Raw genomic sequence first — 22424 nt, 5'->3', positions numbered from 1 at the left:
AATCAGAAAGGATGTCTGTAAAGTTGAGAGCCACCTAGCTCCAAAAGGGAGACAGCAGAATTGGATATTGAAGGCCCAAATTGAAGAATCTGACTCTTGTGCTTCAGCTGGAGCTAGGAGTTACAGCTAGAGCTGCGTGACTCTGCAAACTGAAATTTTAATGGCAGTTAATAAGCTTTGCATATTGCTGGTTTTATGGGATGCATTTCCTTCTTCATCAACTTTTCCTCCTTTTTATGCTACACCCTTCCTTTTTCTATCTCCTCATATATTCTTTTCTCCTTGATTTTCTTAAGGCCAAGATCAGGCAGCAAAACAGAAGAGAAGACCCTTAAATCTCTGGGTAAGTACAGGGCACAGCTGTCCTAAAGTGAACATTGTAATCCTGACCCGTGGGGGGCACTGTGAAACTCATATTGAAAACTATTCTGTAACTTTTTGCTGTTCCTTGATGTACTCAGATGGTTAGTCCAGAGCCCTGTCAATGGGAGATGTGTTCTGATGATCCAATGGAAATAACTCCAGCACAGGGTTTGAATGGCAGTAGCTGGAGGAGTACCCTGGGGTCCTGGAAATACACAACAGGAAAAGGTTCGCCCAACTCTTCCCCCTCATGTTCTTTTCTATACTTTTTTTTTTTTTTTTTTTTAAATCCCTGCTGCATACTCTCTAATGGTACAAAGATTACAGAAAAACAAGGCATTTCACATGAAGTGAGAAATGCTCCCACTCATTCCTCCTATACTTGGAGGAAGAAACCTTCACTCAGAACAGTTTCTGATCCTGAACCAAACCCCTTGAGATCTGAAACAGATTCATAAACACTGCATATTTTTTACACTGGGAGAAATAGTGATAGTGAGTCCATGTGCGTTTTTCATTTACAGATTAAAATAAAGGATCCAGGCTATGCAGCAATTGTCTAAACTTGAGATTTCCACCCTCTTAAAGCGCAAGTCCAAATCAAGTGCTGAATAATGAACTGAGGCTTCCATTTTGCAACTAATTTAACTTAAACCACATATGCTACTCTATCTGCAAATGTCAGTTCTGCAGATTCAGGCTGGGGTAGGAGTTGCTTTTTTTTTTTTTTTTTTTTTTTTTTTTTTTTTTTTTCCCCTTGCATTATGACTAGCAATAAAAAAATCTGCAAGACAAAGTAGGGTGTCAGTTTCATCTGTTAACCGATACTTTTAAGTTGAAAACCTCAATGACACTCTTGTTATTTCTTTGCCATCTGTGAGTTTGTAGTGATGGGAGAGATGAAAGTTTAATTTTGCTGATGCAGAAAAAGGGATAAGATCCACTGGTATCTCAGCTCAGTGTTAACTCTGCCAAATAGCGAGCGGATGCTGTAGCAATGATTACTTTATTGCTGATATGCAGCAGGATGCTGAATGCAACTCGGGAGAAGTATTGCTGAGTAAGTAAGGTGACATTTTGCTGGATACATTCGGGACTAGAAATGAGCTATACCATTAAACTCTTTCTCTCTCATAGACCTGATCATTCAATGGGGAAAAATTCTAATTTATTTTTTATTATTATTTTTATTTTTTTACTACATGACTATCACATGATTTTATCATTTGTGAAGCCATGTAAGGAACATTTAATTTTCTGCATTTTAGCAGCTCTGCTCAAGAGTATTTCAAAATTAGCTGTACTGTACTTTAAGAAAATCAGCCCTTAGTGAGTCTGCCCAGAAAGTGAGTTGATCTGCTACAATTTATAATGAAGCTCATTTGGGAGAATGAATGCAGCTTTGAGAACATGATTCTATTTTTGGTAACACTCTAGCAATCCTGAGATTTTCTTCAAATGACCTTTAAAATATTCCAGCAAAGAGGAGGAAACCTAGCTACATGCCTTTGTGGAAGTATCAATCAAAAAACAGGAGATATTTTAGTAAATGAGAAAAAGAGGGTCCTTACTAAAATCAAAATGGCAACAGATAAACTTTCTGGCAAGGGCAATCTTAATTTCTCTTCTCAATCCAGCACAGCTACTGATGCAGCCAATAGTCAAACTGAAGTGCCTCTACACTAATGCACACAGCATGGGAAACAAGCAGGAGGAGCTGGAAACCACAGTGCTATTAGAAAACTATGACCTAATAGCTATCATGGAAATGTAATGGGATGAGTCCCACAACTGGAACACTGGAATTGAGGGCTACAAGCTTTTCAGAAGAGATAGGCAGGGAAGGAAGGGTGGTAGTAAAGCCCTCTATTTAAGAAAATAATAGATTGTGAAGAGCTGCCTTTGAGAAACAGCCACAGACAGGTTGAGAGCTTGTGGGTAAAAGTTAAGGACCAGTCTAATAAAGGACACCTTGTGGCTGGGGTCTACTACAGGCTGCTTGATCAAGGGGATCCTGTGGATGAGGCCTTCCTGTTTGAGCTACGAGAAGCATTGTGCTTGCAAGCTCTCATCTTGATTGGGATATCATCCGCCTGGATGTCTGCTGGAAAGGCAACACAGCAGGCTGTAAGCGATCCAGGGTACTCCTGGAGTGCATCAAGGAGAACTTCCTTGTCCAGGTGTTCGACAAACCAACCAGAGGAGAAGCGTTACTGGACCTGGAACTCACCAGTACAGATGACCTCATTAAAGAGTAACCTCTTGGTTACTGGATTGGAGGCAGTCTGGGCTGCAGAGATCAATCCTGCCCTGTTTGAGTTTGTGATCTCAAGGAATACGGGCCTGGCTGGCAAAGGGCAAAGTCAGGACCCTGAACTTCTAAAAAGTGAAATTCCAGCAGTTTTGGTGGATGAGATCCCCCAGGACACCATCCTTAGGAACAGAGAAATTGACCAGAGCCAGCAACTCTTTGAGGATGCTTTTCTTAGAGTGCAAGAGCTCTCCATCCCCATGTGTAAGAAGTCAAGCAGGGAAGGCAGGAAACTGGCATGGCTGAGCAAGGACCTGCTGGTCAAACTGAGATGTAAGAAGGAAATGCACGGACAGTGGAAGCAGGGACACATGGCCTGGGAAGAGTACAGGGATGGTGTCTAGATATGTAGGGATGAGATCAGGAAAGCCAAGGCACAGATGGAACTGCACTTGGCAAAGAATGCAAAAAATAACAGGAAGGGATTCTATAGACACATTGGCCAGAAAAGAAAGATCAAGGAGAATGTACTCCCTCTGATGGATGAGAAGGGAGAACTGGTAACAACAGTCATATAGAAGTCTGAACTACTCAAGTTCTCTGTCTCAGACTTCACTGCCAGTCACACTTCCCATGTCTCTTGAGTCCCTGAACCTCTAGGCTGTGGCTGGGATAGCAAAGTCCTTCCCACTGTAAGCAAAGAGCAGGTTTGAGACCACCTGATGACACTGAACAGGTACAAGTCTATGGGGTCTGATGCCATGCATCTCTGGATCCTGAGGACGCTGGCTACTGTAGCTGCAAATCCACCCTCCATCATATTTGAAAAGTCCTAGCAGTCAGGTGAAGTCCCTGGTGACTGGAAAAAGGGAAATAGCATGCCAATTTTTAAGAAGGATAGAAGGGAAGACTTGGTGAACTACAGACTGGTGAGCCTCACCTCTGTACCTGGAAAGATTATGGAACAGATCTGGCAATCCCAGACATGAGTACAGACTGGAAGAACTCATTGAGAGCAGCCCTGCAGAGAAGGGCTTGGGCGTTCTGGTGGAAAAAAGCTCGACATGAGCCATCAGTGTGTGCTTGCAGCCCCGAAGGCCAACTGCATCATGGGCTACATCAACAGGGGAGTGGGCAGCAGGGCGAGGGAGGGGATTGTCCCCCTCTACTCTGCCCTTGTGAGGCCCCACCGGGAGTGCTGGATCCAGGTCTGGGGTTGCCAGCACAAGAAAGATGTGGACCCATTAGGGTCATTCAATACTTAAAGGGGACTTATAAAAAAAAAGATAGAGAGCAATATTTTGCTAGGTCAGATAATGATAGGATAAGAGGGGATGGTTTTAAACTAAATAAGGGAAGATTTAGATTAGATATGAGGAGGAAATTCTTCACTCAGAGTGTGGTGTGGCACTGGAACAGGTTGCCCAGAGAAGTTGTGGCTTCCCTGTCCCTGGAAGTGTTCAAGATCAGGTTGGATGGAGCCCTGGGCAACCTGATCCAGTGGGTGGCGTCCATGGCCATGGTAGAGGAGTTGGAGCTGGATGATCTTTAAGGTCCCTTCCAACCCAAGCCATTCTATGAATCTACTTACCAGGAGCTGAGGACTGAAGCCTTTATCATTCACTAGACCTGAGTTTGATGGCAAACCAAGAAATGTCATTTCTGCTGCCAGAGCAATATGGTATTACTCCATCTGTCTAGAGCAGCCATGTGTTATTTGCCATTCTCATACACAATGTATTCATATCTCATCAGAACTCCGGACTCTGGAGCCCATCTTGCCTATTCCCCAGCATCACGTTGCCTGTAATGTGAAGTCTGCTGGACATTTGTATGAACCTGTACCCACATTAACAGGTCTGCCTCTCAGCCAGGCCAAGGAGATGGATCATCTCACGAGCCCTCACCTTCTGAGGGATGATGACTGGAAAGACAGCAATGGAAGGGTAAGGAGTATGGTAGGGGTGAGCAGGCTTCTTTTTCAGTGACTGGTCAGTGATTGCTTCAGTGAAAAAGTGTCACTGAAAATCATAATCTTTCTCTCTTGTGGAAGGGGGAATCCATTTTCACTGTTGCAGAAGACACTGGGAGATGATACTAAGGCTAAGTCAGAAGCATTCTTTATTTATGAAGGACAATTTAGGGCAGATCTGAATGGCAAAGTAAGTCAAGAATCAGTGAACATGTGCAAAGTGTATGCTTGGAAGGAGAAATTATAATGTTGGGTGTAAGCAAAGCTGCAAAACAAAATGAGAGAGTAGCTTTTCCTTGGTATCATTGCTGTATCTCACAGCTGTCCTATTCTCCATTTTTTTACTATGTTAAGACCAGTATTTCTTAAACTTTTTTCCACATGACTCTTCTTTTGGACTCATCCATTCTCAGGGAGCAACTGAGTTCTTCAGAAACAGAGAAGGGAGAAACAGCTACAATTACTGGCTGTGAGCATGAAGAAGTGACAAATTACCTCTTACTACTGCTTATTGCAGATGGCTTTTACTCCCCTGCCATGGCCTGTAGGAATTGAACTGTCTGTTCTCTCCAAGCACTGATATGGCCCTCTTGCTTGTATTTTGGACCAGTGGAAGGATATGAAAATGAGGCATTATACACCATTGGGTATAATTGTATGCTGAGATGAGGAAAATGAGGAATCGTTTTGAAGCTATTGGGATGTTTGTGGAACTGCGTGAAAGACCGTGACACTCCACCACTGTATGCCTGACGAGGTGTTGTGTATGTCTCTTCATGTCCCTTGATGTATTTCTGTTACAACCAGATCCATGTTACCATATCCAAGTCAGCTCAGGAGAAAATGCGCCAGAAGCGAATGAGAGAGATGGAGCTTTTGCGAAGAGAGAGGGAGAAAGAGAGAGAGAAGTTGCAGCTCTCCACGTGTCGCAGTGACCCTGGGATTACGGACGAAGAAGGTAAGTGGTTGCTATAATTGTGAGCCTGTTTTCACTTGTCTGTGTTTACATTGTTTTGTAAATGTATATGGAATCAAACTGGAAGGCTGTCATGCTTGCATCTGAGTGGAGTTTAGAATACCATTTATTTCTATTTTCAAAAAAAAATTACAAAAGCATGGAGTTTCTTGCCTGCATTCCCTAGTGAGTCAGTCGCACAACACAAATGACACCCCCTCCCCCTGCCTTCTCTTACCACGTTTTGCAAACTGGGTAATTCTTGCAAATAACATTTGGGATTCGGCCTCTCTCTAATTGAGAGTAGGTCATAGGAAAGGTGAACTGGTAAGTCCAAAAGGATACTTTTTAACTAAGCTGCAACCTGGAAGAACAGAAATTAAACTATTTCCAATTAAAAGATAAAAGATCTTTCTCGCTTGATGGAAATGATTATCCTGCCCCCACCATTCCCTGCTGAGGAGCTTGCATTGCTGAGCCATGCCGGAGCCCTTAGCAAGCACTCACATTTTACCCACATGACTTCACAGCTTTACTGACTTAATTGCAACTGACAGGCTCTGATTCTCCTGCAGCATGCACTACCACAAGTGCTGCAGCAGCAAACTGAAGAAGTCAGCACTCAGCCCGAGGGCATCAGACAAGGTTATCTGCTCTTTTTCTTGTTATTATTTTGAGAAATGGTGGTATGGAGCGCTGAGGTGGGAGCCCCAGAAATGTAGTTTCCTTATCCAGCCTCTGAAACAGGAAAACAAAGGAAAGACAGTGCTTCTTCCTATTTCTTGGGGAAAGCACCACTGTATTCTTTGATTAATCCCAGGTTAGCATGTAAATGTTATGCTTGGAGTTGTTTACAACAACAGATTATGTTACCCAACTCCAGCAAAATTTCTAGATGTTTTTAAGCCTGTAGTCACCCTGTCCAGCATTCTACTTACAAGGTACTTTTCTGTCTCTGCAGGCTTTGGCCTACAACACATCAACGGGACAGTTCCCATTTCCTCTAGAACAAGCAATGCATGCAGATCGAGCATTGGAACCACCCTGAGGAAGCGGGTCAACAGGCCCTCCTTGCCCAGCATCCCTGTTATCAGCCAGGACAGTGGCTTCCTGCGCCATTCCTCAGGTGAGCCTGCTCTGCTGCAGCCCCCTGTGCCAGCTCTTCCCTCCCACAAAGAACACAAACTGCTCCTTCCCCAAACACAGATGGGATCTCAGGTCCAGATCGTGTCCTGTCCAGGACTGAGAGCAAGTCCGCTTGGAAGCTGCTCCAGCTAGATGATACTGGAGCAGTTGGTCCTTATAGATCCACTGGAAAGTTCAACTGAATAAAGGAGTGGTATAGCCTGAAGCTCGTACTGATAGTCCAAAATATAACTGGTTCTGGGTCAGGACAGTATGTTAAACAAGGAGGCAGCTGTAACTGTAGGGCTGAGCTCTGATGCAACCTGGCAGGGTGCGCTCACTGGGTAGCACTGTGAACAAGTAGCCCCTTTCGCTTGTGGCCCTCTGTCTGTGCTTCTGCCTGGCTCTCCAGCCAGCTTTTCTGCTATTGCAGCAGGGGTTGCCACTGCATGGAAATTAGTAACTTGGTGCAGTTTTGCTATTTCACCTAAAAATGCTTAAAGGCTTCTAGCATCCTACCACATGCAAAGTGAACTGGGCATGAACAGTACCTCTTCTGTCACCTTGCCCAAATAACTGTGTCTGTGTGTAGCAGGTGACATACAGGAGAGGCTACCTGGGGCTCCCACGTTGCTTGCTACCTGCAATAAATATACAGCAGATGGCGAATACATGGAGATTGTCATTTCTACTTTGTGGGTAGCCTACATTGTATTATGATTGTGAGTTAAGAAAAAGGGAGCTAGGAATGAAACTTCAAATCACATCTTCTAGTGGTGCTACTCATTAATTTTCAAAATTGATCAGAATGAGCCTGACATGACTCTCCTTTCATACTGAATGTATATATGTAGATCTATGTATTCATAAAGTAACATTGCTAATATCAGTAAGATCCAAATTTAGCCCCTTTGAGCATTTTTGTAAAAAGTGCTGCTGATTTTATGGTTATTCCATTCTCCATATTTTGCCGAACATACAAGGTAATTTAAAAACTTTATAAATTCCAGATCAGTTCATCTAGACTCTGTGCAATATTTATACTCAATACTTTCAGACAATTCAGGTGTTTTCATCTAGACTTTACAAAATGAGCTTTTGAGTGAAAGATATGAAAATTATGAAATAGTTTTCATAACAAATGCATTTGTCATCTAGATTTTCTTATACCTTGTAATTTATCATAAAGAGAGTGTGTTTGCCAACAACTTGCATCTATATTTACATATTTTTATTCTCAATTCACATTTGGAAGGCTTTTTGTCATGAGTATCTAGACTGGAAATTGCATTTTTTCCATAAGAGAAAGCTTAGGTATTGCACAGTTTTCAAACAAATACATTTGATGACAAATAAATTTCACCTCAGCATCTTTGAAATACAGCCAGTGGGTACCACTGAAATAGAAAATTTTCATAACAAAACCCATAAACTGTTACATTCCCAGAAGTATGTTAAACTATATATACACCTAGCTGTCAGCTGTCTAGTATACTTGAAATAAATGGAACCTGAGGCACTGCCAGGTTAACAGAGTAAGGTACTTTGAGATACCATGGTTCCCTGGTGGTTGCTCCTTAGGGATTTGCCTGAGCAAAATCCTACAGGAGCTTACCCTTAGTGTTGCACATCCTGCTGGGTGATGCTGGCTCCCAGTGAGTGAGCCCCACAGCATTATAAATCTGCAACCTGGCTGTGGTACCTGTAAGGATTTGGGAGCCGGCTGCATGTGTGTAAATTTCAGGTTTACAGAAGGAGCCAGAGCCCAGTGTGGGGTGGCCCAGCATGGGGAAAGCAATGAGCCAGACAGCAGAGAAGTCTCTGAAGGCAACGCCAGCTTGCCCTCATACGTAATCTTAGCTGGGATCTTGGTTTGCAATCTGCACTGTGGTGCTGTGCCTTGCCCAAGGGTATGCACTGCCTGTGTCTGACCCTCTCCCTACAGCAAACTCACTGCCAGCCATTGCTCTGGGCTCCTTGGAGTGGGGAGAGGAGCCCGAGTGCGGGGACGCATGGGAAGCCAGACCTTTCTCTCACCCGGAGCAGGGGCTGCTCGATGCGCTCACATGGCTCAGCAGCAATGACTGGTAAGAAACCTCTCTCTTCACTCCCTTTCTCCCTCTCAGTTCAAAGGTAAGTTAGAAACAGTTTCTTCTAGCATCTCTGGGCCTAGGCAGCCCAGATATCCTAAGAGAACTCATGAAACCACTGCAAAGCAATCGTAGTGCAGTAATATGGTGTCATCCTCTTTTTGACCTGGTCTGTAGCACTGCTACAGCAGCAACAGGTCCGTGCTATCTTCAAGCTTTGTCTTCTGCTCCACGTAGCTGCAAATGAAAGCTTAGGGGAAGAGAGGTTGTGGAACAAAGTAATTTGCCTGCTGAAGCCAGAAGCAGTCTTGAGTTTAGAGATCTGGGGCCTCAGGACACCGACTGAGGTGAGACTGTGTAAGGAGTTATCTCTGGTCCTGCTGCTGGCAGCAGCAGATGGGGCCTTCCTTTGACCCAGCAGTGCCTATGGGGAGTTCCCGTTTCTGCAAAACAGACTGAGAAGTGGTGCTGAGTTGCTTGGCCCCTCATTTCTCCTGAGGGGCTCATGGCAGAAGAAAAGGAAAAAGAAAAAAATCTTTAGGAATCTTGCACTTTTAGAAATAAACTTTCCCCTTTGCTGAACCCATCCCCACTTTGTTGGGGATGGGTTCCCCATCCTGCCCTGCAGCCCTCTGTGCCTCCTGGGAGGAGGCTGTTGTAGTGAACCAGTGACTGCATCGTGTGCCTTCATCCAGCTCAGGTCCTTCACAAAGAAAGTTATGACAGATTTTTAAAAATAAAATGTTACTGCTTTGGGTGTTATTTTAAGCAGGGATTTTCTGGGAAATCCATTGTTTTGGGTGTTCTTGCCCAGCTGTGGAATCTTTTAGGATGTACTGCTTTTTTTTTTCCTGCCTTTTTTTTTCCTCCTTACTGCATTGCAGGGTACAGACTCAATTACGGAGTGGCAGTGCACACTCTCACTCCTGAACTGCTCTCTGTGGATGGCAGGGGGAGGAAATGCCCTCAGTAACTGCCAGATGGGACTGTATTGCAGGGCCAGGGTCCAGGGAGGGTGCAAGAAACAGAAACATGTCACAGCCTCCAGGTTTCTGGGAAGCAGTGGCACAGCGACTTTGTGCGCCAGGGCTTTCAGGGATGCTGTCTCATTTAATAGCCAGAAGTTAACCCATCCACTCTGAAACCATCTATTTGCCTTTTGAATTTATGTATGCTTTTCACCACTACAGCATCCAGTGGCAGCAAGTTCCATGACTTAGTTTAGTGCCGTATGAGAAACACCTCCCTTTGTTTGAGCTGACACCCTGGTAATTTCAGGGGGTGCTGCGTTCTTCTTGGGTAGTGAGAAAAATCAATCAATTTTGGTAATTGCCTTTCAGGCAGCTGAAGGGGAAAGGACTCTTCAGCATCAGACGCCTGGCTATCTGCCACTCAGAAATCCTTCTTGGTAGACTTCATGATGTTACCTTGGCAGTTACCAAAGAGGTAGGAACATTGTTTTTAACTGTGTCCCACATACATTGTGCATGGGGCATAGAGTAGATATGTACTTGTTCATTTACATGTGTGCTCAGTGTCTGCCTTCATTACTATTTTTAGATGTCATTCCTCTAATAACTATGTCACCTATCTGTGTGATCTGTCTGTATATGTAGCTACATTTGCTGGTACGTAGGCTATCCGTGTCTCTCATCTTTGAGCTAGGTGTCATTATAATGCAATATACAAATGCAGAAAGTGAGGTGATTTGCCACAGCCCAAATCTCTGCCCAAGCTGTAATTAAATGCTGCAGCTTTTGCCTCTCAGCTTCCTCCTACTTCCTCTTTTTCAGCATCTTGGTGATTAAGTACAGGTATTTATTTTCCTGTGTTGCCTGATGATCTCTTCTCCTTCTTCCTTTCTGTGTACTTTTTGGTGATTTGCCCTTTCCATTGATCCATTGCCTCCATATGCTGGTTGAATTTCCATTCCAGCCACTGGGCGCTCGGAGCATCCCAGCTGTGTGTGTGCTGGTCAGTTGAACACAGGTTTACTGTCTCATTATCAAGTTAACAAAAAAGTCCTAACCTAAGCTCCTTGGAAACGTTTGTGACAGAATTTCCAACTCAGCATTTGTTCGTGGCCTTGTACTCTGTACACTTGTACATGGCTGCCGAACACATTAAATTTTCCTTTGCTTGCACAATACAGTAAGACTTAGCTCCTTTCCATTAAAGTCCTTGTCTTCTAGCCAGTATCTAATGCTGAAGGCCTGAACGTCCCTTGTGTTGGTCTCTTCAAACTTTACATATGCAAGACTTGGATTCTCTCCATCTGAGATCGGAGTTAGGAGAAGACCTTTCAGTTTAACTCATCTGATGGTGACATTACTTTTATATTTCTGAGGAAATTCCCTCCTTTTTGCGGCATACACTTGTGTGCAGAGCCATTGCTCAGCTTTCATTTCTCTCCAGTCTCCAGTTCTAGATTTTTGCTTTCACAAGCACTTCAAGCCCTCATGCTGTTCCCTTTTATTAGCAAGAACAACCAAGTCTGGCAGAAAGAAACACTGGGCTGGCCTCCAAAGTAGCTTTTGAATGAATCACCTGATTCCTCAGATGTTCCTTTCTTGCCCTTGTAGGAGAGCTCTTTTGAAGCAGGGGTCACTCCAGAGCAGCACTGACAGCTAGAAAAACCTAATGAAAGCAGCTGTAATTGCCTGTGATCCTTCAGGATCCTTGACTGCCTTGAGTCCAACAGCTAGGGTTCTGAGTAGACAGAGCAGATGGACTCAAGTCCCTGTTGTGAATTAGTTGACTGTAAACCTGAACCTATATTCTCCATTTCATTGGTGGGCATTTAAATGGCTGGTGTTACATATTTGGACAGGAGGAAAGTGCCACTTTTCCTCTACCTTGTCTTTCTTAATTATGCTTTTGTAGTTTAAAATCAGCTCTTACATTATTTATTTATGTATTTCCTTTCAGTAAAAGGGCTTGAAATAAAAGCAGCATACATTGTAGGCAAAGTAGCATAGCTTTGTTTCACATAAAGTGTGAAACATAGAATAAACTTATTTCTTAGGACTGCAGTCTCATTGAAAGTGGATTGTCAGTGGGCCTAAGCCACAGAAGATGTTGGTATTAGATGTTGTTTTTCTATGCTTGTGATCTTCTGCTCTTATGTTCCACCTCGATACAGGAAAAAATCATAGTGTTTCCTGAAACTTCTGTCCAGAGAAATTGATTTTCTTTACAAGATGATTCTAATATTTCCCCTCATGACATCCCTAGGTGAACAACCTCCGTTCGAAGGTGTCTCGCTTTGCGATCAGCACTCTTGGAGAGCTTTTCAGGATCATGAAGAAACACATGGACCAGGAGGTGGAGGAGGTTGCTCGGGCTTTGCTCCAGAAGACAGGGGACTCCAGCGAGTTCATTCAGAAAGCAGCTGATCGATCCCTTGGTATAATGGTGGGGAGCGTGACTCCTGCACGAGCAATGGCTGCTCTCCTGGCTAGTGGGGTCAAGTATGTGGTTGTTCTCTTAGTGATATCCTTCACCTTAAATTGCGTGGTGGGGGGAAGGGATGGGATACAGAGAATGAGAAGAGGGAAGGGTTTTTCTATTGTGTCTTCTGTGAAGTCAGTGATTGTAATGTCTGATCATCCTCATTCCCTTCCTCTTGTCATCTGCTTCTGCCATGCTATAGCCTACTTGTTCTCACAGTCTGCCAACACTGTCTAGATGTGGTGAGTGATGGGGAAGCAAAAGTCCCTGCAGAGGTTGGTAGTAGTCTTGTGGCTTTGCGGGGAAAGGGACAATGGAAATTGCAGCAGTGAGTGCCCTTTGATATTTCACAATGCTAACCACAGAGGTGCTGGGAAAAAACATGCATCATCATTATGCCATTAACTTGAGAGACAGGGATGCTAATTGCTGGGACTAGGAGCACACATGGGAGGATGGGCTGGGTGCGGCACAACCTGCTCAACAAGTGCAGCTCCTGCTGAGAGGAGCTTGTTTGACCATTGTGTCCTCAGAGCTACACTTTCTATTCAAACTGATGCCGCGTGTTGGCTTTGAGATGGTGAGTCACTCCACAGGCACCTTCACATGCAGACTCCCATGAGATATCTGAAGCAGATGCTGCCTTAAAATGTTAGTGCTGTCTCTGATAGTTTTGAATAGGCACCCTCTAAAAAAGACAACCTGGATAAAATGACTACTACCCTTTCCTTAGCTTTTCAAAAACCTCTTTCTCAAGGTCAGTAATTTCAGGAAATAATTATCAAATAGTTCAGGGAGATTGAATTCCTTCCTCCTCCCTGTACATAATTTCTCTCTTTGTCTGAGGGTAGTATCGTCTCCTGTTGGTAAAAATTGCAGCAAGGACTCATACCTGCTTCCCCCAGCAATGACAGAGACCATGCTGTGACCAAGGCCTGTATTTCTGTCCTTCTTTTTCCCTCTGCCAAATAAATGTTTGCTCTTGTTTCCAGTCATCGCAACGTCCTGGTGCGGAAGTATGCAGCTGAACACCTACTGACTGTGATGGAGCAAATTGGAGCTGAAAAGCTCCTGTCAGGCACACGTGACAGTACTGAGCTGCTGGTTCACACGCTGGTGAAGCTTGCTCAGGACTGCAATCAGGACACAAGGTGAGGATCTTAATTTTACCTCCTAAAAACTGAAAGCTGTATGATGTCTGGCCATGATAAAACAACAAAAGAGTGGAAGGTAAAATAAACATTAAGAAAATTACTTCCTAGTGTAGATAATGGTGTTTAGGGAAACAACTGTACTGGGTAACATGAGGTTGTCCAGCAAGAAGGACCACTGCCAAATTCCTGTGACTTGAATAATTCTTTATTCAGATCAGCTGAGCTCAGATTAATCAGTCAAACAACTTTGTTTGGTCCTATGTGCTCAACAAAAAGCTGTAGCATTGTCCACTCTTCGTTATGTGAGGATACCAAGCATTTTTTTCTGGTAAGGTTAAGACTCTCCTAGAAAAATTCCATTTGTCTTCAAGCAACGTATTCAGTCTTTCTAAATCCCTTCTGAAGATCTAATTGTCTATGCTATTCACATTTTTTTCTTTCTATCTGTTGTATAATATTGCTGTCTGTGGCTGAACAAATTACTGATTTCTTCCTGAAGATAGCTGTTGTTTCATAGCAGGTAATAAAAACGGTAACATCAATAATACAAACAAAAAAGCCCTTACTTTGACTATTGCTCTAAATTCCAATTAATAGGTGGCAAGAACACACAAGTAACTAACGGTATACCTGTACTATAGAATCGTAAATAGTAAAGGTGAGTTGATTTGTCCTAGCTTGTATACCAGTAAAAGGAAGGTAAATTTTTGTACAGTGGCAGCATGACACTGCAAATTAATCTTGGCAGCAAAGCAGATGAACTCCAATCATCCCATAGGATCCTCTGATCCCACAGAAACCATTCCACAATTTCACTGTGAAATTGTACTTTCCTGTTGCCCTGTGTCCTCTAGTGCTTGCTGTGTTCATCTAGCAGCATTGCACAGTGGTGCCAAGTAGGGGTAAATATCTCTCTTTGCTGAATGGATACCTTCTTATGAAAGTACTGCATGTGAGAATTCAAAATCTCAGCATATTGTATTAATCTGTTTCTTTTTTATTCACAAAATGAGGGAGAAGAAGACTAACATTCTGTAGCAAAAACAGTTATTCATTTCTCTCTTCCCTGTATTAGGTTTTATGGACGGAAAATGCTGAATATATTGATGAGTCATCCAAAATTTGATGGGTATTTGAAACAGTTTATCCCCTCACGTGACTTGCGAGATGTTATGGCAACAATTAAGCAGAAAGTAAGTGCTTGGCAGGAGAGATGCTTCCTTTATGCATGCACTGATGTTGCTAATATGAGATTTAAAATATTCAATCTTTCTTTATCTCATTCTTCTTCTGTTGCATCATTTTGCTCCTGGAAATGAACTGTTGATTCTTAGCATGTTTATCAGCAGACAGTGAAGGAATTAGTATGGTTAGAAATAAAGTGGGTATATGCTGAATATCAACAACAAACAAGAAAGGGAAATAAGAGAAAATGATTTTACCTCCATCCATAAAAACAATCCCCCCCAAAATGCCCTGTTGCTCATCCCCCCCCCCCCCCCCCCCCCCGCAAAATGCAACAAATGAAAGAAGTAATTGTGCCAAGAAATTTCCCAAATGTACAAAAGATACAAAAAGCTAGCATAATTTGTGGCTATATTATCTGTATTCTAGGAATAGTGCCCTGATGTCATGCTCTCTGCAACTATATGAAAGGAAGCGGGGAGCTGGGGGTCGGCCTCTTTTCCCAGATAACCAGTGATAGGACTAGAGGGAATGGCCTAAAGTTGTGCAAGGGGAGGTTTAGGTTAGAAATTAGGAGACATTTATTCTCAAAAAGAGCAGTCAGGCATTGGAATGGGCTGCCCAAGGAGGTGGTGGAGCCACCGTCCCTGGGGGTGTTCAAGGAAAGGTTGGACGTGGTGCTTAGGGACAGGGTTTAGTGGGTGACATTGGTGGTAGGGTGATGGTTGGACCAGATGATCCTGAAGTTTTTTTTCTAATATATATATTTTTCCTAATAGATTTTTTTTTCCTATTTTTTTTTCTTAATGATTCTATTCTATTCAAAGAAGCTCCATGAATTCAGCAGCCAGTGGAATATCATCCCCCTTTTTTTTTCTCTGTCTTCTCCACTTATATTCTAGAAAGGAATGTGTGTTTGTGCAGGAGTGGAGAGAGTATGAACCAAATCAACCCCCAATATAATAGGCCAACTTCCAGAGAGTTCAAAAGTTTTCTGCTCTTCTCTTTGAGAAGGCTTGTTCCCTATCAGTTTGCATTATTCCCGTTTATGCTTATGACTAGTGGTTTTGTAAGACTTTATACTGCTACCAATCATGGTAACACCTACAACCTGCATTAGGTTAGTGATAACAAAATCTTCAGTAGAGATCTCTGAATCTTTGGCCTCTCTCTCTAAATTATGAAATGTGTTCCTAAGCCTATTTTTGTAGCTGTGATCCTAGTTATAATCTTTGTCTTAAACAAATGCTTTCCTATTTTATCTTTTATAAATTAATGTCTGTTTGTTTTTTGATATATGTATTTAGGGGATAGAAGACCGTATATCTGAACTTCCATCTGCCAAGGGCCGCAGGGAGTCTAGGAGCAGCGGTGTGACAGTGTCCCAGGAAAATCTGCCTTCTGATGAAGGGTACTGAACACTTCTGTTTCATCTGACAAAGCATGTGGCAAGCTTTTTGTGTCTTGTCTTCAGTAAAATCTTTCTGATGTAGCTGAACTGTGCCAGAGATTGTTTTCTAGCTAAAATATCTGCTTCTGCAACTAGGCTGAATATAAGTTCTCTGAGGGAGGTTCCACAAAAATTGAGAGAGGAAGAGATTACCACCAGTGGCAGCTCAGAAGAGCCAATATCAGGAGAGTGTTAGGGAGGCTGTCAGAGTCATGCCTGCTGTTTGACATGGGACTTACGGTTTCAGGTGGGGTCTTCTTATCTGTGTGGAGTCTTTTTTTTTTTTTTTTTTTTTTTTATATGGGTGGTTTTGATTAGAAGTTCCAGTCTGGAAGGAAGATGCCATTCCCCAAAATGGCACTTTCCATGCACGTGGTTTAACCTGGCTGAATCAGCTGCTTTCAAACAGCATTAGCAAGACAGTTCCTGAGCAGCTCTGGAAGACATACATCTCAATGTGGACTTTTTCTGTAGCTATTTATGCCGTTTAGACCCATGACTGGTTGGTTGATGGACAGCAGGTTTCCCCCTCCCCGCCCCCCCCAAAAACAAACAAACAAACAAACAAAAAAAAACCACAAAAAAACACTGCAGATCAGCAGTGTTTCAAGATTCAAGATAGGAACTCGGTCTCCCCAGGCTAGTGGGAAAGTTACTTGTACCTGCTTTCCTCTGACTACAGAGTGGGTTTATGTAGCCCTGTTGTGCTCAGTGGTGGTAGCAAGGTGACCACACACCTCACCAGCATGGTTAGGAGTGCCCCCACACTCATGCCAGGCAGAGGTTGATCCAAGGGAATTGTTCCCATTGAGGGTTAAGCTGTGAATCAGTCCCTAGGGAAGCAATAATGCAAGCACAATAGTTGGCTGGCTGGCTTAGGTTTTCATCTGTGTTACTGATCCTCTGGATCCTTTCAGCTATGCCCTTTAATCTCTCTTAGTGGGATTCACCTGTTCAGATGCATCCGAGCTATTTATCTACATTCCCATACATATTATAGGGACACTTCTCCAGGACATTTAATTTTCTTTTAGAATAAACAATTCATAACTTTAAAGTAGTGCCTATTTTTCCCCACAAAGGGATGCTAGATGAATACCTGGAAGACATCTGAGGATAAGTGAGATGAATTCCATCCTTGGCGCTTTGGTTTTCCTCTATAAGCAGTAGTGATAAAGGTATTTGGAAGTTGTCTCCTAGAATTATTGTTGTGAGATCCAAGTTGCTTTTCAGATCAAGATCTAGCTGAAATCACACTATTAGGAAGTCTCCTCGAGATATTTTCCTCACAATTAACTAAAGATGTTATCACCAAAAGGTTTTACCTTGTTTTTATTTTCCAGTTCAAGGTCTGTCTCTGACGTCCTCATCTTACCCCGTCAGACAGTCCGGCACACATCACTTCGCACTGTGGAAGAGATTGAACAACTCAAGGAGCTTAACAAGCTCCTGACAGCCAAAGAGTTTCAGACACGAATGGAGGGAGTAGTACTTCTTGTAGATCATTGCAAAAACAACCCCCAGCTCATCTCAGCTAACATTGTCCAGGTATCTAGGACATCTCCATTGCTTTTTTCCCTTCAGTTTCCTTCCAAAGCCTGTCACAGTAAAGTTAATTTCACGTGTCTTGGCACTACCTGCTAGTCATTCAGGACAAGCTGGTCCCTTCTCAACAAAAATAATTTAATTCAGCTCCAGGTTTCAAGGCAAGTAATTTCAGTCCAGATGTATTTCTCTGTCTTTTGCCTGTTGGTGCTGCTGTTCATGGTTGATGATGGAATTTATTATTGCTGTAGCTTCTTCTGTCTCTGTTCCTCTATTAGGAAGAAAGAAAGGAAATCCAGCCACTGAAAACCTGGTAATTACTCTTCAGAAGAAAAATGGCTTGGGATAGGGAAGAGAAGTATCAGGCTGGGTAGATTTAAAAAATAAAAAATAAAGGATTGTCTGTACACTTTATCTTGTCATGTGAAGGCACAACTCAGCCTGTTTCCTTCCTTTCTCATCCAGTTCTTGATTGGGAAATCTTGTTTTCACTCTTCTTGGGCTTCTCTTTTCTCTTTGCAAAGAGAAGGAAAATGTCTGGAGATACGGCTTCCTTTTCGTCTTAGCATCTGCTTTTTTCCCCTTTTCCAGAAAATGGTACCTGATAAACTGATTGAAACTATTTCAATGAGAATTAGCATGGCATGTTAAACTTGAGAAGTCTGCCTTAGAGAGATGGTTAGCTAGAGTGATGGTCTGGATCCTGAAGAGTTCATCAGAGCCCTGCTATCCTCCAGACCAAGGTTCTGGGACAGCTAGATAAAACAAAACTTGGATCTCATCCAGACTCAGTTTCGGCAAGATAAAATCTACCCTCAGTCCTTGAGACAACACTATGGAAAAATGAGAATCATAAATAGCTGTTTTCATACCTGTTTTCATGTCAAAGATTTTTTTCCCCATTATTAAGGTGATTTAATGATTTAATGATATATAAGTAAAGAGAAACTCCAAATAAACTCTCCCACCCTCACCACAGCCTTGTAATAAAACATGAAAATGTTTTAAACCAGCATGGTTGTGCAAATACTACAGTGAGTAACCCACACGAAAACAGTGAACTTGTGCCAGTAAGCACTGGCTTGACAGAAAGGATTACATTTGTCTTTTATTTGTTTGGGAAGTTGTTTCTGCATCCCTTGTAGAAACAAAGACATTTTAACCCAGCTCTAATGTTTGTTTTCTTAACAGATTTTTGATGCTTTTGTCCCGAGACTTCAGGATTCCAACAAGAAAGTGAATCAGCAGGCACTGGAGGCTCTCGCTTCAATAACACCCATCCTCAGAGATAGCTTACACCCAGTGCTGATCTCTCTGGTAGCAGCAGTCACTGACAACCTGAACTCAAAGCACACAGGGATATACACTGCAGCTGTGAAGGTGCTGGAGGCATCCATTGCTCACCTAGGTAAAGCTGAACTTGGATTTAGGCTCAAAGTGTGGACTCTCCATCTCAGAGCCAAGTGAACACTCAGTCTGTTGATAGCTCTTGTTGTCTGTGGAAAGATTGAGCTGTTGCAAGATGTTTATGAAGTCCTGACTGAATTATTTCTATCCCAATCTATTGTATCTTGTGATGTGCAGCTGAATGGACTCTGCTTATCGTCTGGGTTATATGATTACTAATTCAGCAGAGAGGACGTTATAGGCATTATTCTAAACTCCTGCCAAAAGAGTATGAGGGAAGCAACTAGCATTTAATGTCAGTTTTCTCTCTTCCTCCCGAGAAACTGCATATGTTTTGTTCTTATTGAATTGGATTTTTACTGGAATGTTAATTCCAGTAAGTTTATACCCACTAAAACAAGGTGAAAGTAATGTATTTTTTCTTTGACTCATGCTGTGAGAAGGGTGGTGTAGGCTCTTTGCCCTTGCTGTTTTTTTTCCATACTCTGGCAGTGATGACTCTCTCAAGCAGATGTATCTGGACTTTGCTGACCTAAAGCTTTGAGCTCACTCACTCATTTTGTAGTTTTTAGGTAGTAGTTTAGCCAAATACGACCCAAATGAAAATGTCCCTTTGAAATTGAAGACTGAGACCTTGATAAGATTATGTGTTATGAAAAATCACAGGGGAGATAGATGAAGGTGAAAAGGCTTGCTGGATAGTCAGAAAGACACTGATTATACACATGGCTAGCATGTATTTCTTAAAAGGATATGGAGACACTGCCCTGATGTGGTGACTCTTCACTTCCCCTCCCCTGCCACAGGTTTCAGTTTGCCTTAATTTGTAGACAGTAACCTACAAATAAGAGAATCAAAAAAGCAGAAAGAAAAGGACAGGAGTGAAGTACAGGGGGTCTCCGCTAACATTTTTTTTCAGCTAAGTTTTGTGTTTGATATTAATATTTTACAACAGTGAGCACAAGGTTAGAGACCTGGCTGGCATTCTAAATTAAGGAGGGGTTGTTAGGGTTGGTTGCAGCCGGAGGACACAGTCTGAAACCAGCCTTAAGTCTGTAGAAAATATTCTCTGTGACTTTTAGCTTATTCTTATGCCCTTTGTTTTAGGCATCTGGATCCCCTGGAGGATCCCTCTGCAAGGATCTAGTGGAGAGGTGTCAGCACTGACTGTTTTTCTTCTTGCACACATTTCCACCAGGGAAGGATACCAAGACTGATCTGTGTAGTTTGCTGGGGGTGTTTATGGATTTATATAATTTCAGTCTAGTGTTTAAAATTCAGTGAGATTCAGACCTGAATCCAAATCCAGAACTGAATTTGCCTCTTGATCCTCTGGTGTAGATTTAGAAGCACGTTGACAACACCTGTGCTATGGATGTCATTGTTGCAGTTGTGACCAGAGGTTTCCAGTTCCTGGGGGCTCCTCGTGTGCTATTTACTGCATCTCTGACTTCTGTTGAAATGTGAGATGAGAGATGGTGTGTGTGTCTTTGTGCATGGAAGGAGTTTGGTTTTGGAAAGATGGATGCTATCACTAAAAGTGTTCACTAGAAGTTTTTTTTTTCCTTCACCGATTAAAATCTACTGCAGAAAAGCAGTTTCCAGATAAAGTGCTTGGCTTCCAGAGTTGATGCCAATTTGCAGATCACTCATATCATCTATGCTATATATCAAAGGACCTAAATTCCTGCCAGCTGTAACTGGTAAGCTGGGTAACAAGAAGCTGCGATGGTGCAGTCCTTATGCACCAATTTCTAGACAAGCCTGAATGTGTACCAGCATTTCCCCAAATTCTCGGGAGTCTTTGTCTCTGTGCTCCTTGTCTGCTTTGGTATAGAAGGAGCTGAACAACTTAACTAGAATTCAAGGACAAAGGGACATTTGGAGGTTGTTTGGGTCCAGTTTGACTTCCAAAATTAATTGCTTTGCTGATGTGATACTGGTGCATCAGAGCTTCTGCAGAACAGCTTCCTGGATGATTCTACGTTATGGGCACTAGCCGATCCTGTCTACTTTCTACCTTTCCCATCTTTTTTTTTTTTTTTAAAGGGAATTTATGGTTTGCCAAGTTCATTTCTTTAGAACAAACAGGTATAAATCCAGGTGTAAATGATGGCTCGTTCCAAATGTTGTTCTGCATGGGGCAAGATTGCTATAGCCAATAATTACGTGGCCAAGGTCTGCTGTAAATTACCTTGCCACACGGATTTATGTCAGCTGTGAAAATGCAGCACTGGGTGAATATGCCTGAAAAATTTACTGTTGAAGAAGTAGGCTTTAAAGGGGAACTAACAAATTTCTCCACATCAGCCTCTTTGTGAACCCAGTGAATTTGCTGACTTGTTACCTTTCTATGTTCTAAATATGGGGTTGTGGGGAGAAGGGTGCAAGACCTGGCCTGCTGTTGGTCCTATTGTGGTGCTTGGGAGAAGGGTGGGGAAGAGTCACAGAATCCTCCTGAGGATGTGGCAAACAGAAGCCTTCAGGGTTTTGTGTGGAGCTTTCTGTCATCTTTCCCCCCTCACCAATTCTGAGATATGACCTTAAATTTTCAGCACTGGCATATGTCAGAACAGGAGGAAAGCACATATATCTCTTACCAGAAAGACTTTGCACAGAGACATGTTCAGACAAATAAGGTGGGGTATATTTATTTATTTTTTTGGATCTGCTCATTTTTTGCACAAATTCAAACAGGCAACTGAATCACAAATATTTCAGAATTCAAGGCTTAGGGCTTTGGTGGTGGAAGGAAGGCTCTACTGCCAAAATACCTGAGCTAAACCTTTCCTCATGCTTTAAAAATGTTTGCCTTTACAATTTCAAAATCCCCAACAACAGAACTCTCTAAAGGATACTGCTTCTAGTTTAGAGTCAGTAAGTGCAATGTCTTGCCCCCATTGCTCCACTGAGTTTCCTAGCTACGAGCCCTGCTATTGCTCTGAGACTCTGTCTTGACGTGCTGCAAATTCTGTGTTTTAGATGAGATTTCCTCATCTGTCACCTTTAATGATCCATGCAGAGACGAAAGCTGGTTATAAGGCTGCTTGATCACTCAATGTAAAACCAAACACAAACAAACAAAAACACAAAGGAAACAAGCAGTAATCCCGTCCAGCCAACAAACACCACTCTTCTCCTACTCCCTAAACCAAAAATCCTATCCATAAACTAAATTGTTTCCAAATAAAACCTAAATCATTCATCTAGCTTAGCCCTGAGATCGAGTTGGATGTTCCCAGCTGAAGGTCACGCACAGCAGCAATTCATTAGCTGTGACCTTGGACCCTGTTCTCACTGGAGGGAGCCACCTTGTAGATGGGGGCAAATCAAGTCTTATCACTTACGGCACCAAGACATAGATCTTACTCTGCTCCTACATCCATCCTAATCTGTCATCTGTCATGAAAGAAAAATCCTTTAGATGGCCACTGCCTGGCACCAGGGTGTGGAGTAAGGCCACCAGCCTGAGTAGCT

General features: G+C 42.7%; 1 protein-coding gene across 8 annotated transcripts in view; it reads left to right on the top strand.

Moving 5' to 3' along the window:
- TOGARAM2 (TOG array regulator of axonemal microtubules 2) overlaps positions 1-22424 on the top strand; it is a 62068-nt gene that overhangs the window by 33309 nt on the left and 6335 nt on the right. For 7 of the 8 annotated variants that reach the window (XM_035321854.1, XM_035321852.1, XM_035321848.1 and 4 more), the window contains 12 exons: positions 297-343; positions 4370-4560; positions 5394-5544; positions 6503-6667; positions 8612-8753; positions 10097-10202; positions 11991-12226; positions 13199-13357; positions 14436-14553; positions 15853-15956; positions 17339-17543; positions 18732-18948. In XM_035321854.1, the coding sequence (XP_035177745.1) occupies positions 297-343; positions 4370-4560; positions 5394-5544; positions 6503-6667; positions 8612-8753; positions 10097-10202; positions 11991-12226; positions 13199-13357; positions 14436-14553; positions 15853-15956; positions 17339-17543; positions 18732-18948 (1841 nt within the window). Of the gene's footprint in view, positions 1-296; positions 344-4369; positions 4561-5393; positions 5545-6502; positions 6668-8611; positions 8754-10096; positions 10203-11990; positions 12227-13198; positions 13358-14435; positions 14554-15852; positions 15957-17338; positions 17544-18731; positions 18949-20054; positions 20542-22424 lie in introns of those variants that run through there. The other variant, XM_035321856.1, reaches the window with a different exon arrangement.

This window comes from Oxyura jamaicensis, chromosome 3 (assembly GCF_011077185.1).
Source record: "Oxyura jamaicensis isolate SHBP4307 breed ruddy duck chromosome 3, BPBGC_Ojam_1.0, whole genome shotgun sequence".
Classification (NCBI taxonomy): Eukaryota; Metazoa; Chordata; class Aves; order Anseriformes; family Anatidae; genus Oxyura; species Oxyura jamaicensis.
Note: the sequence above shows the minus strand (reverse complement) of the source record. Positions and strands in the feature narration are given on the sequence as shown.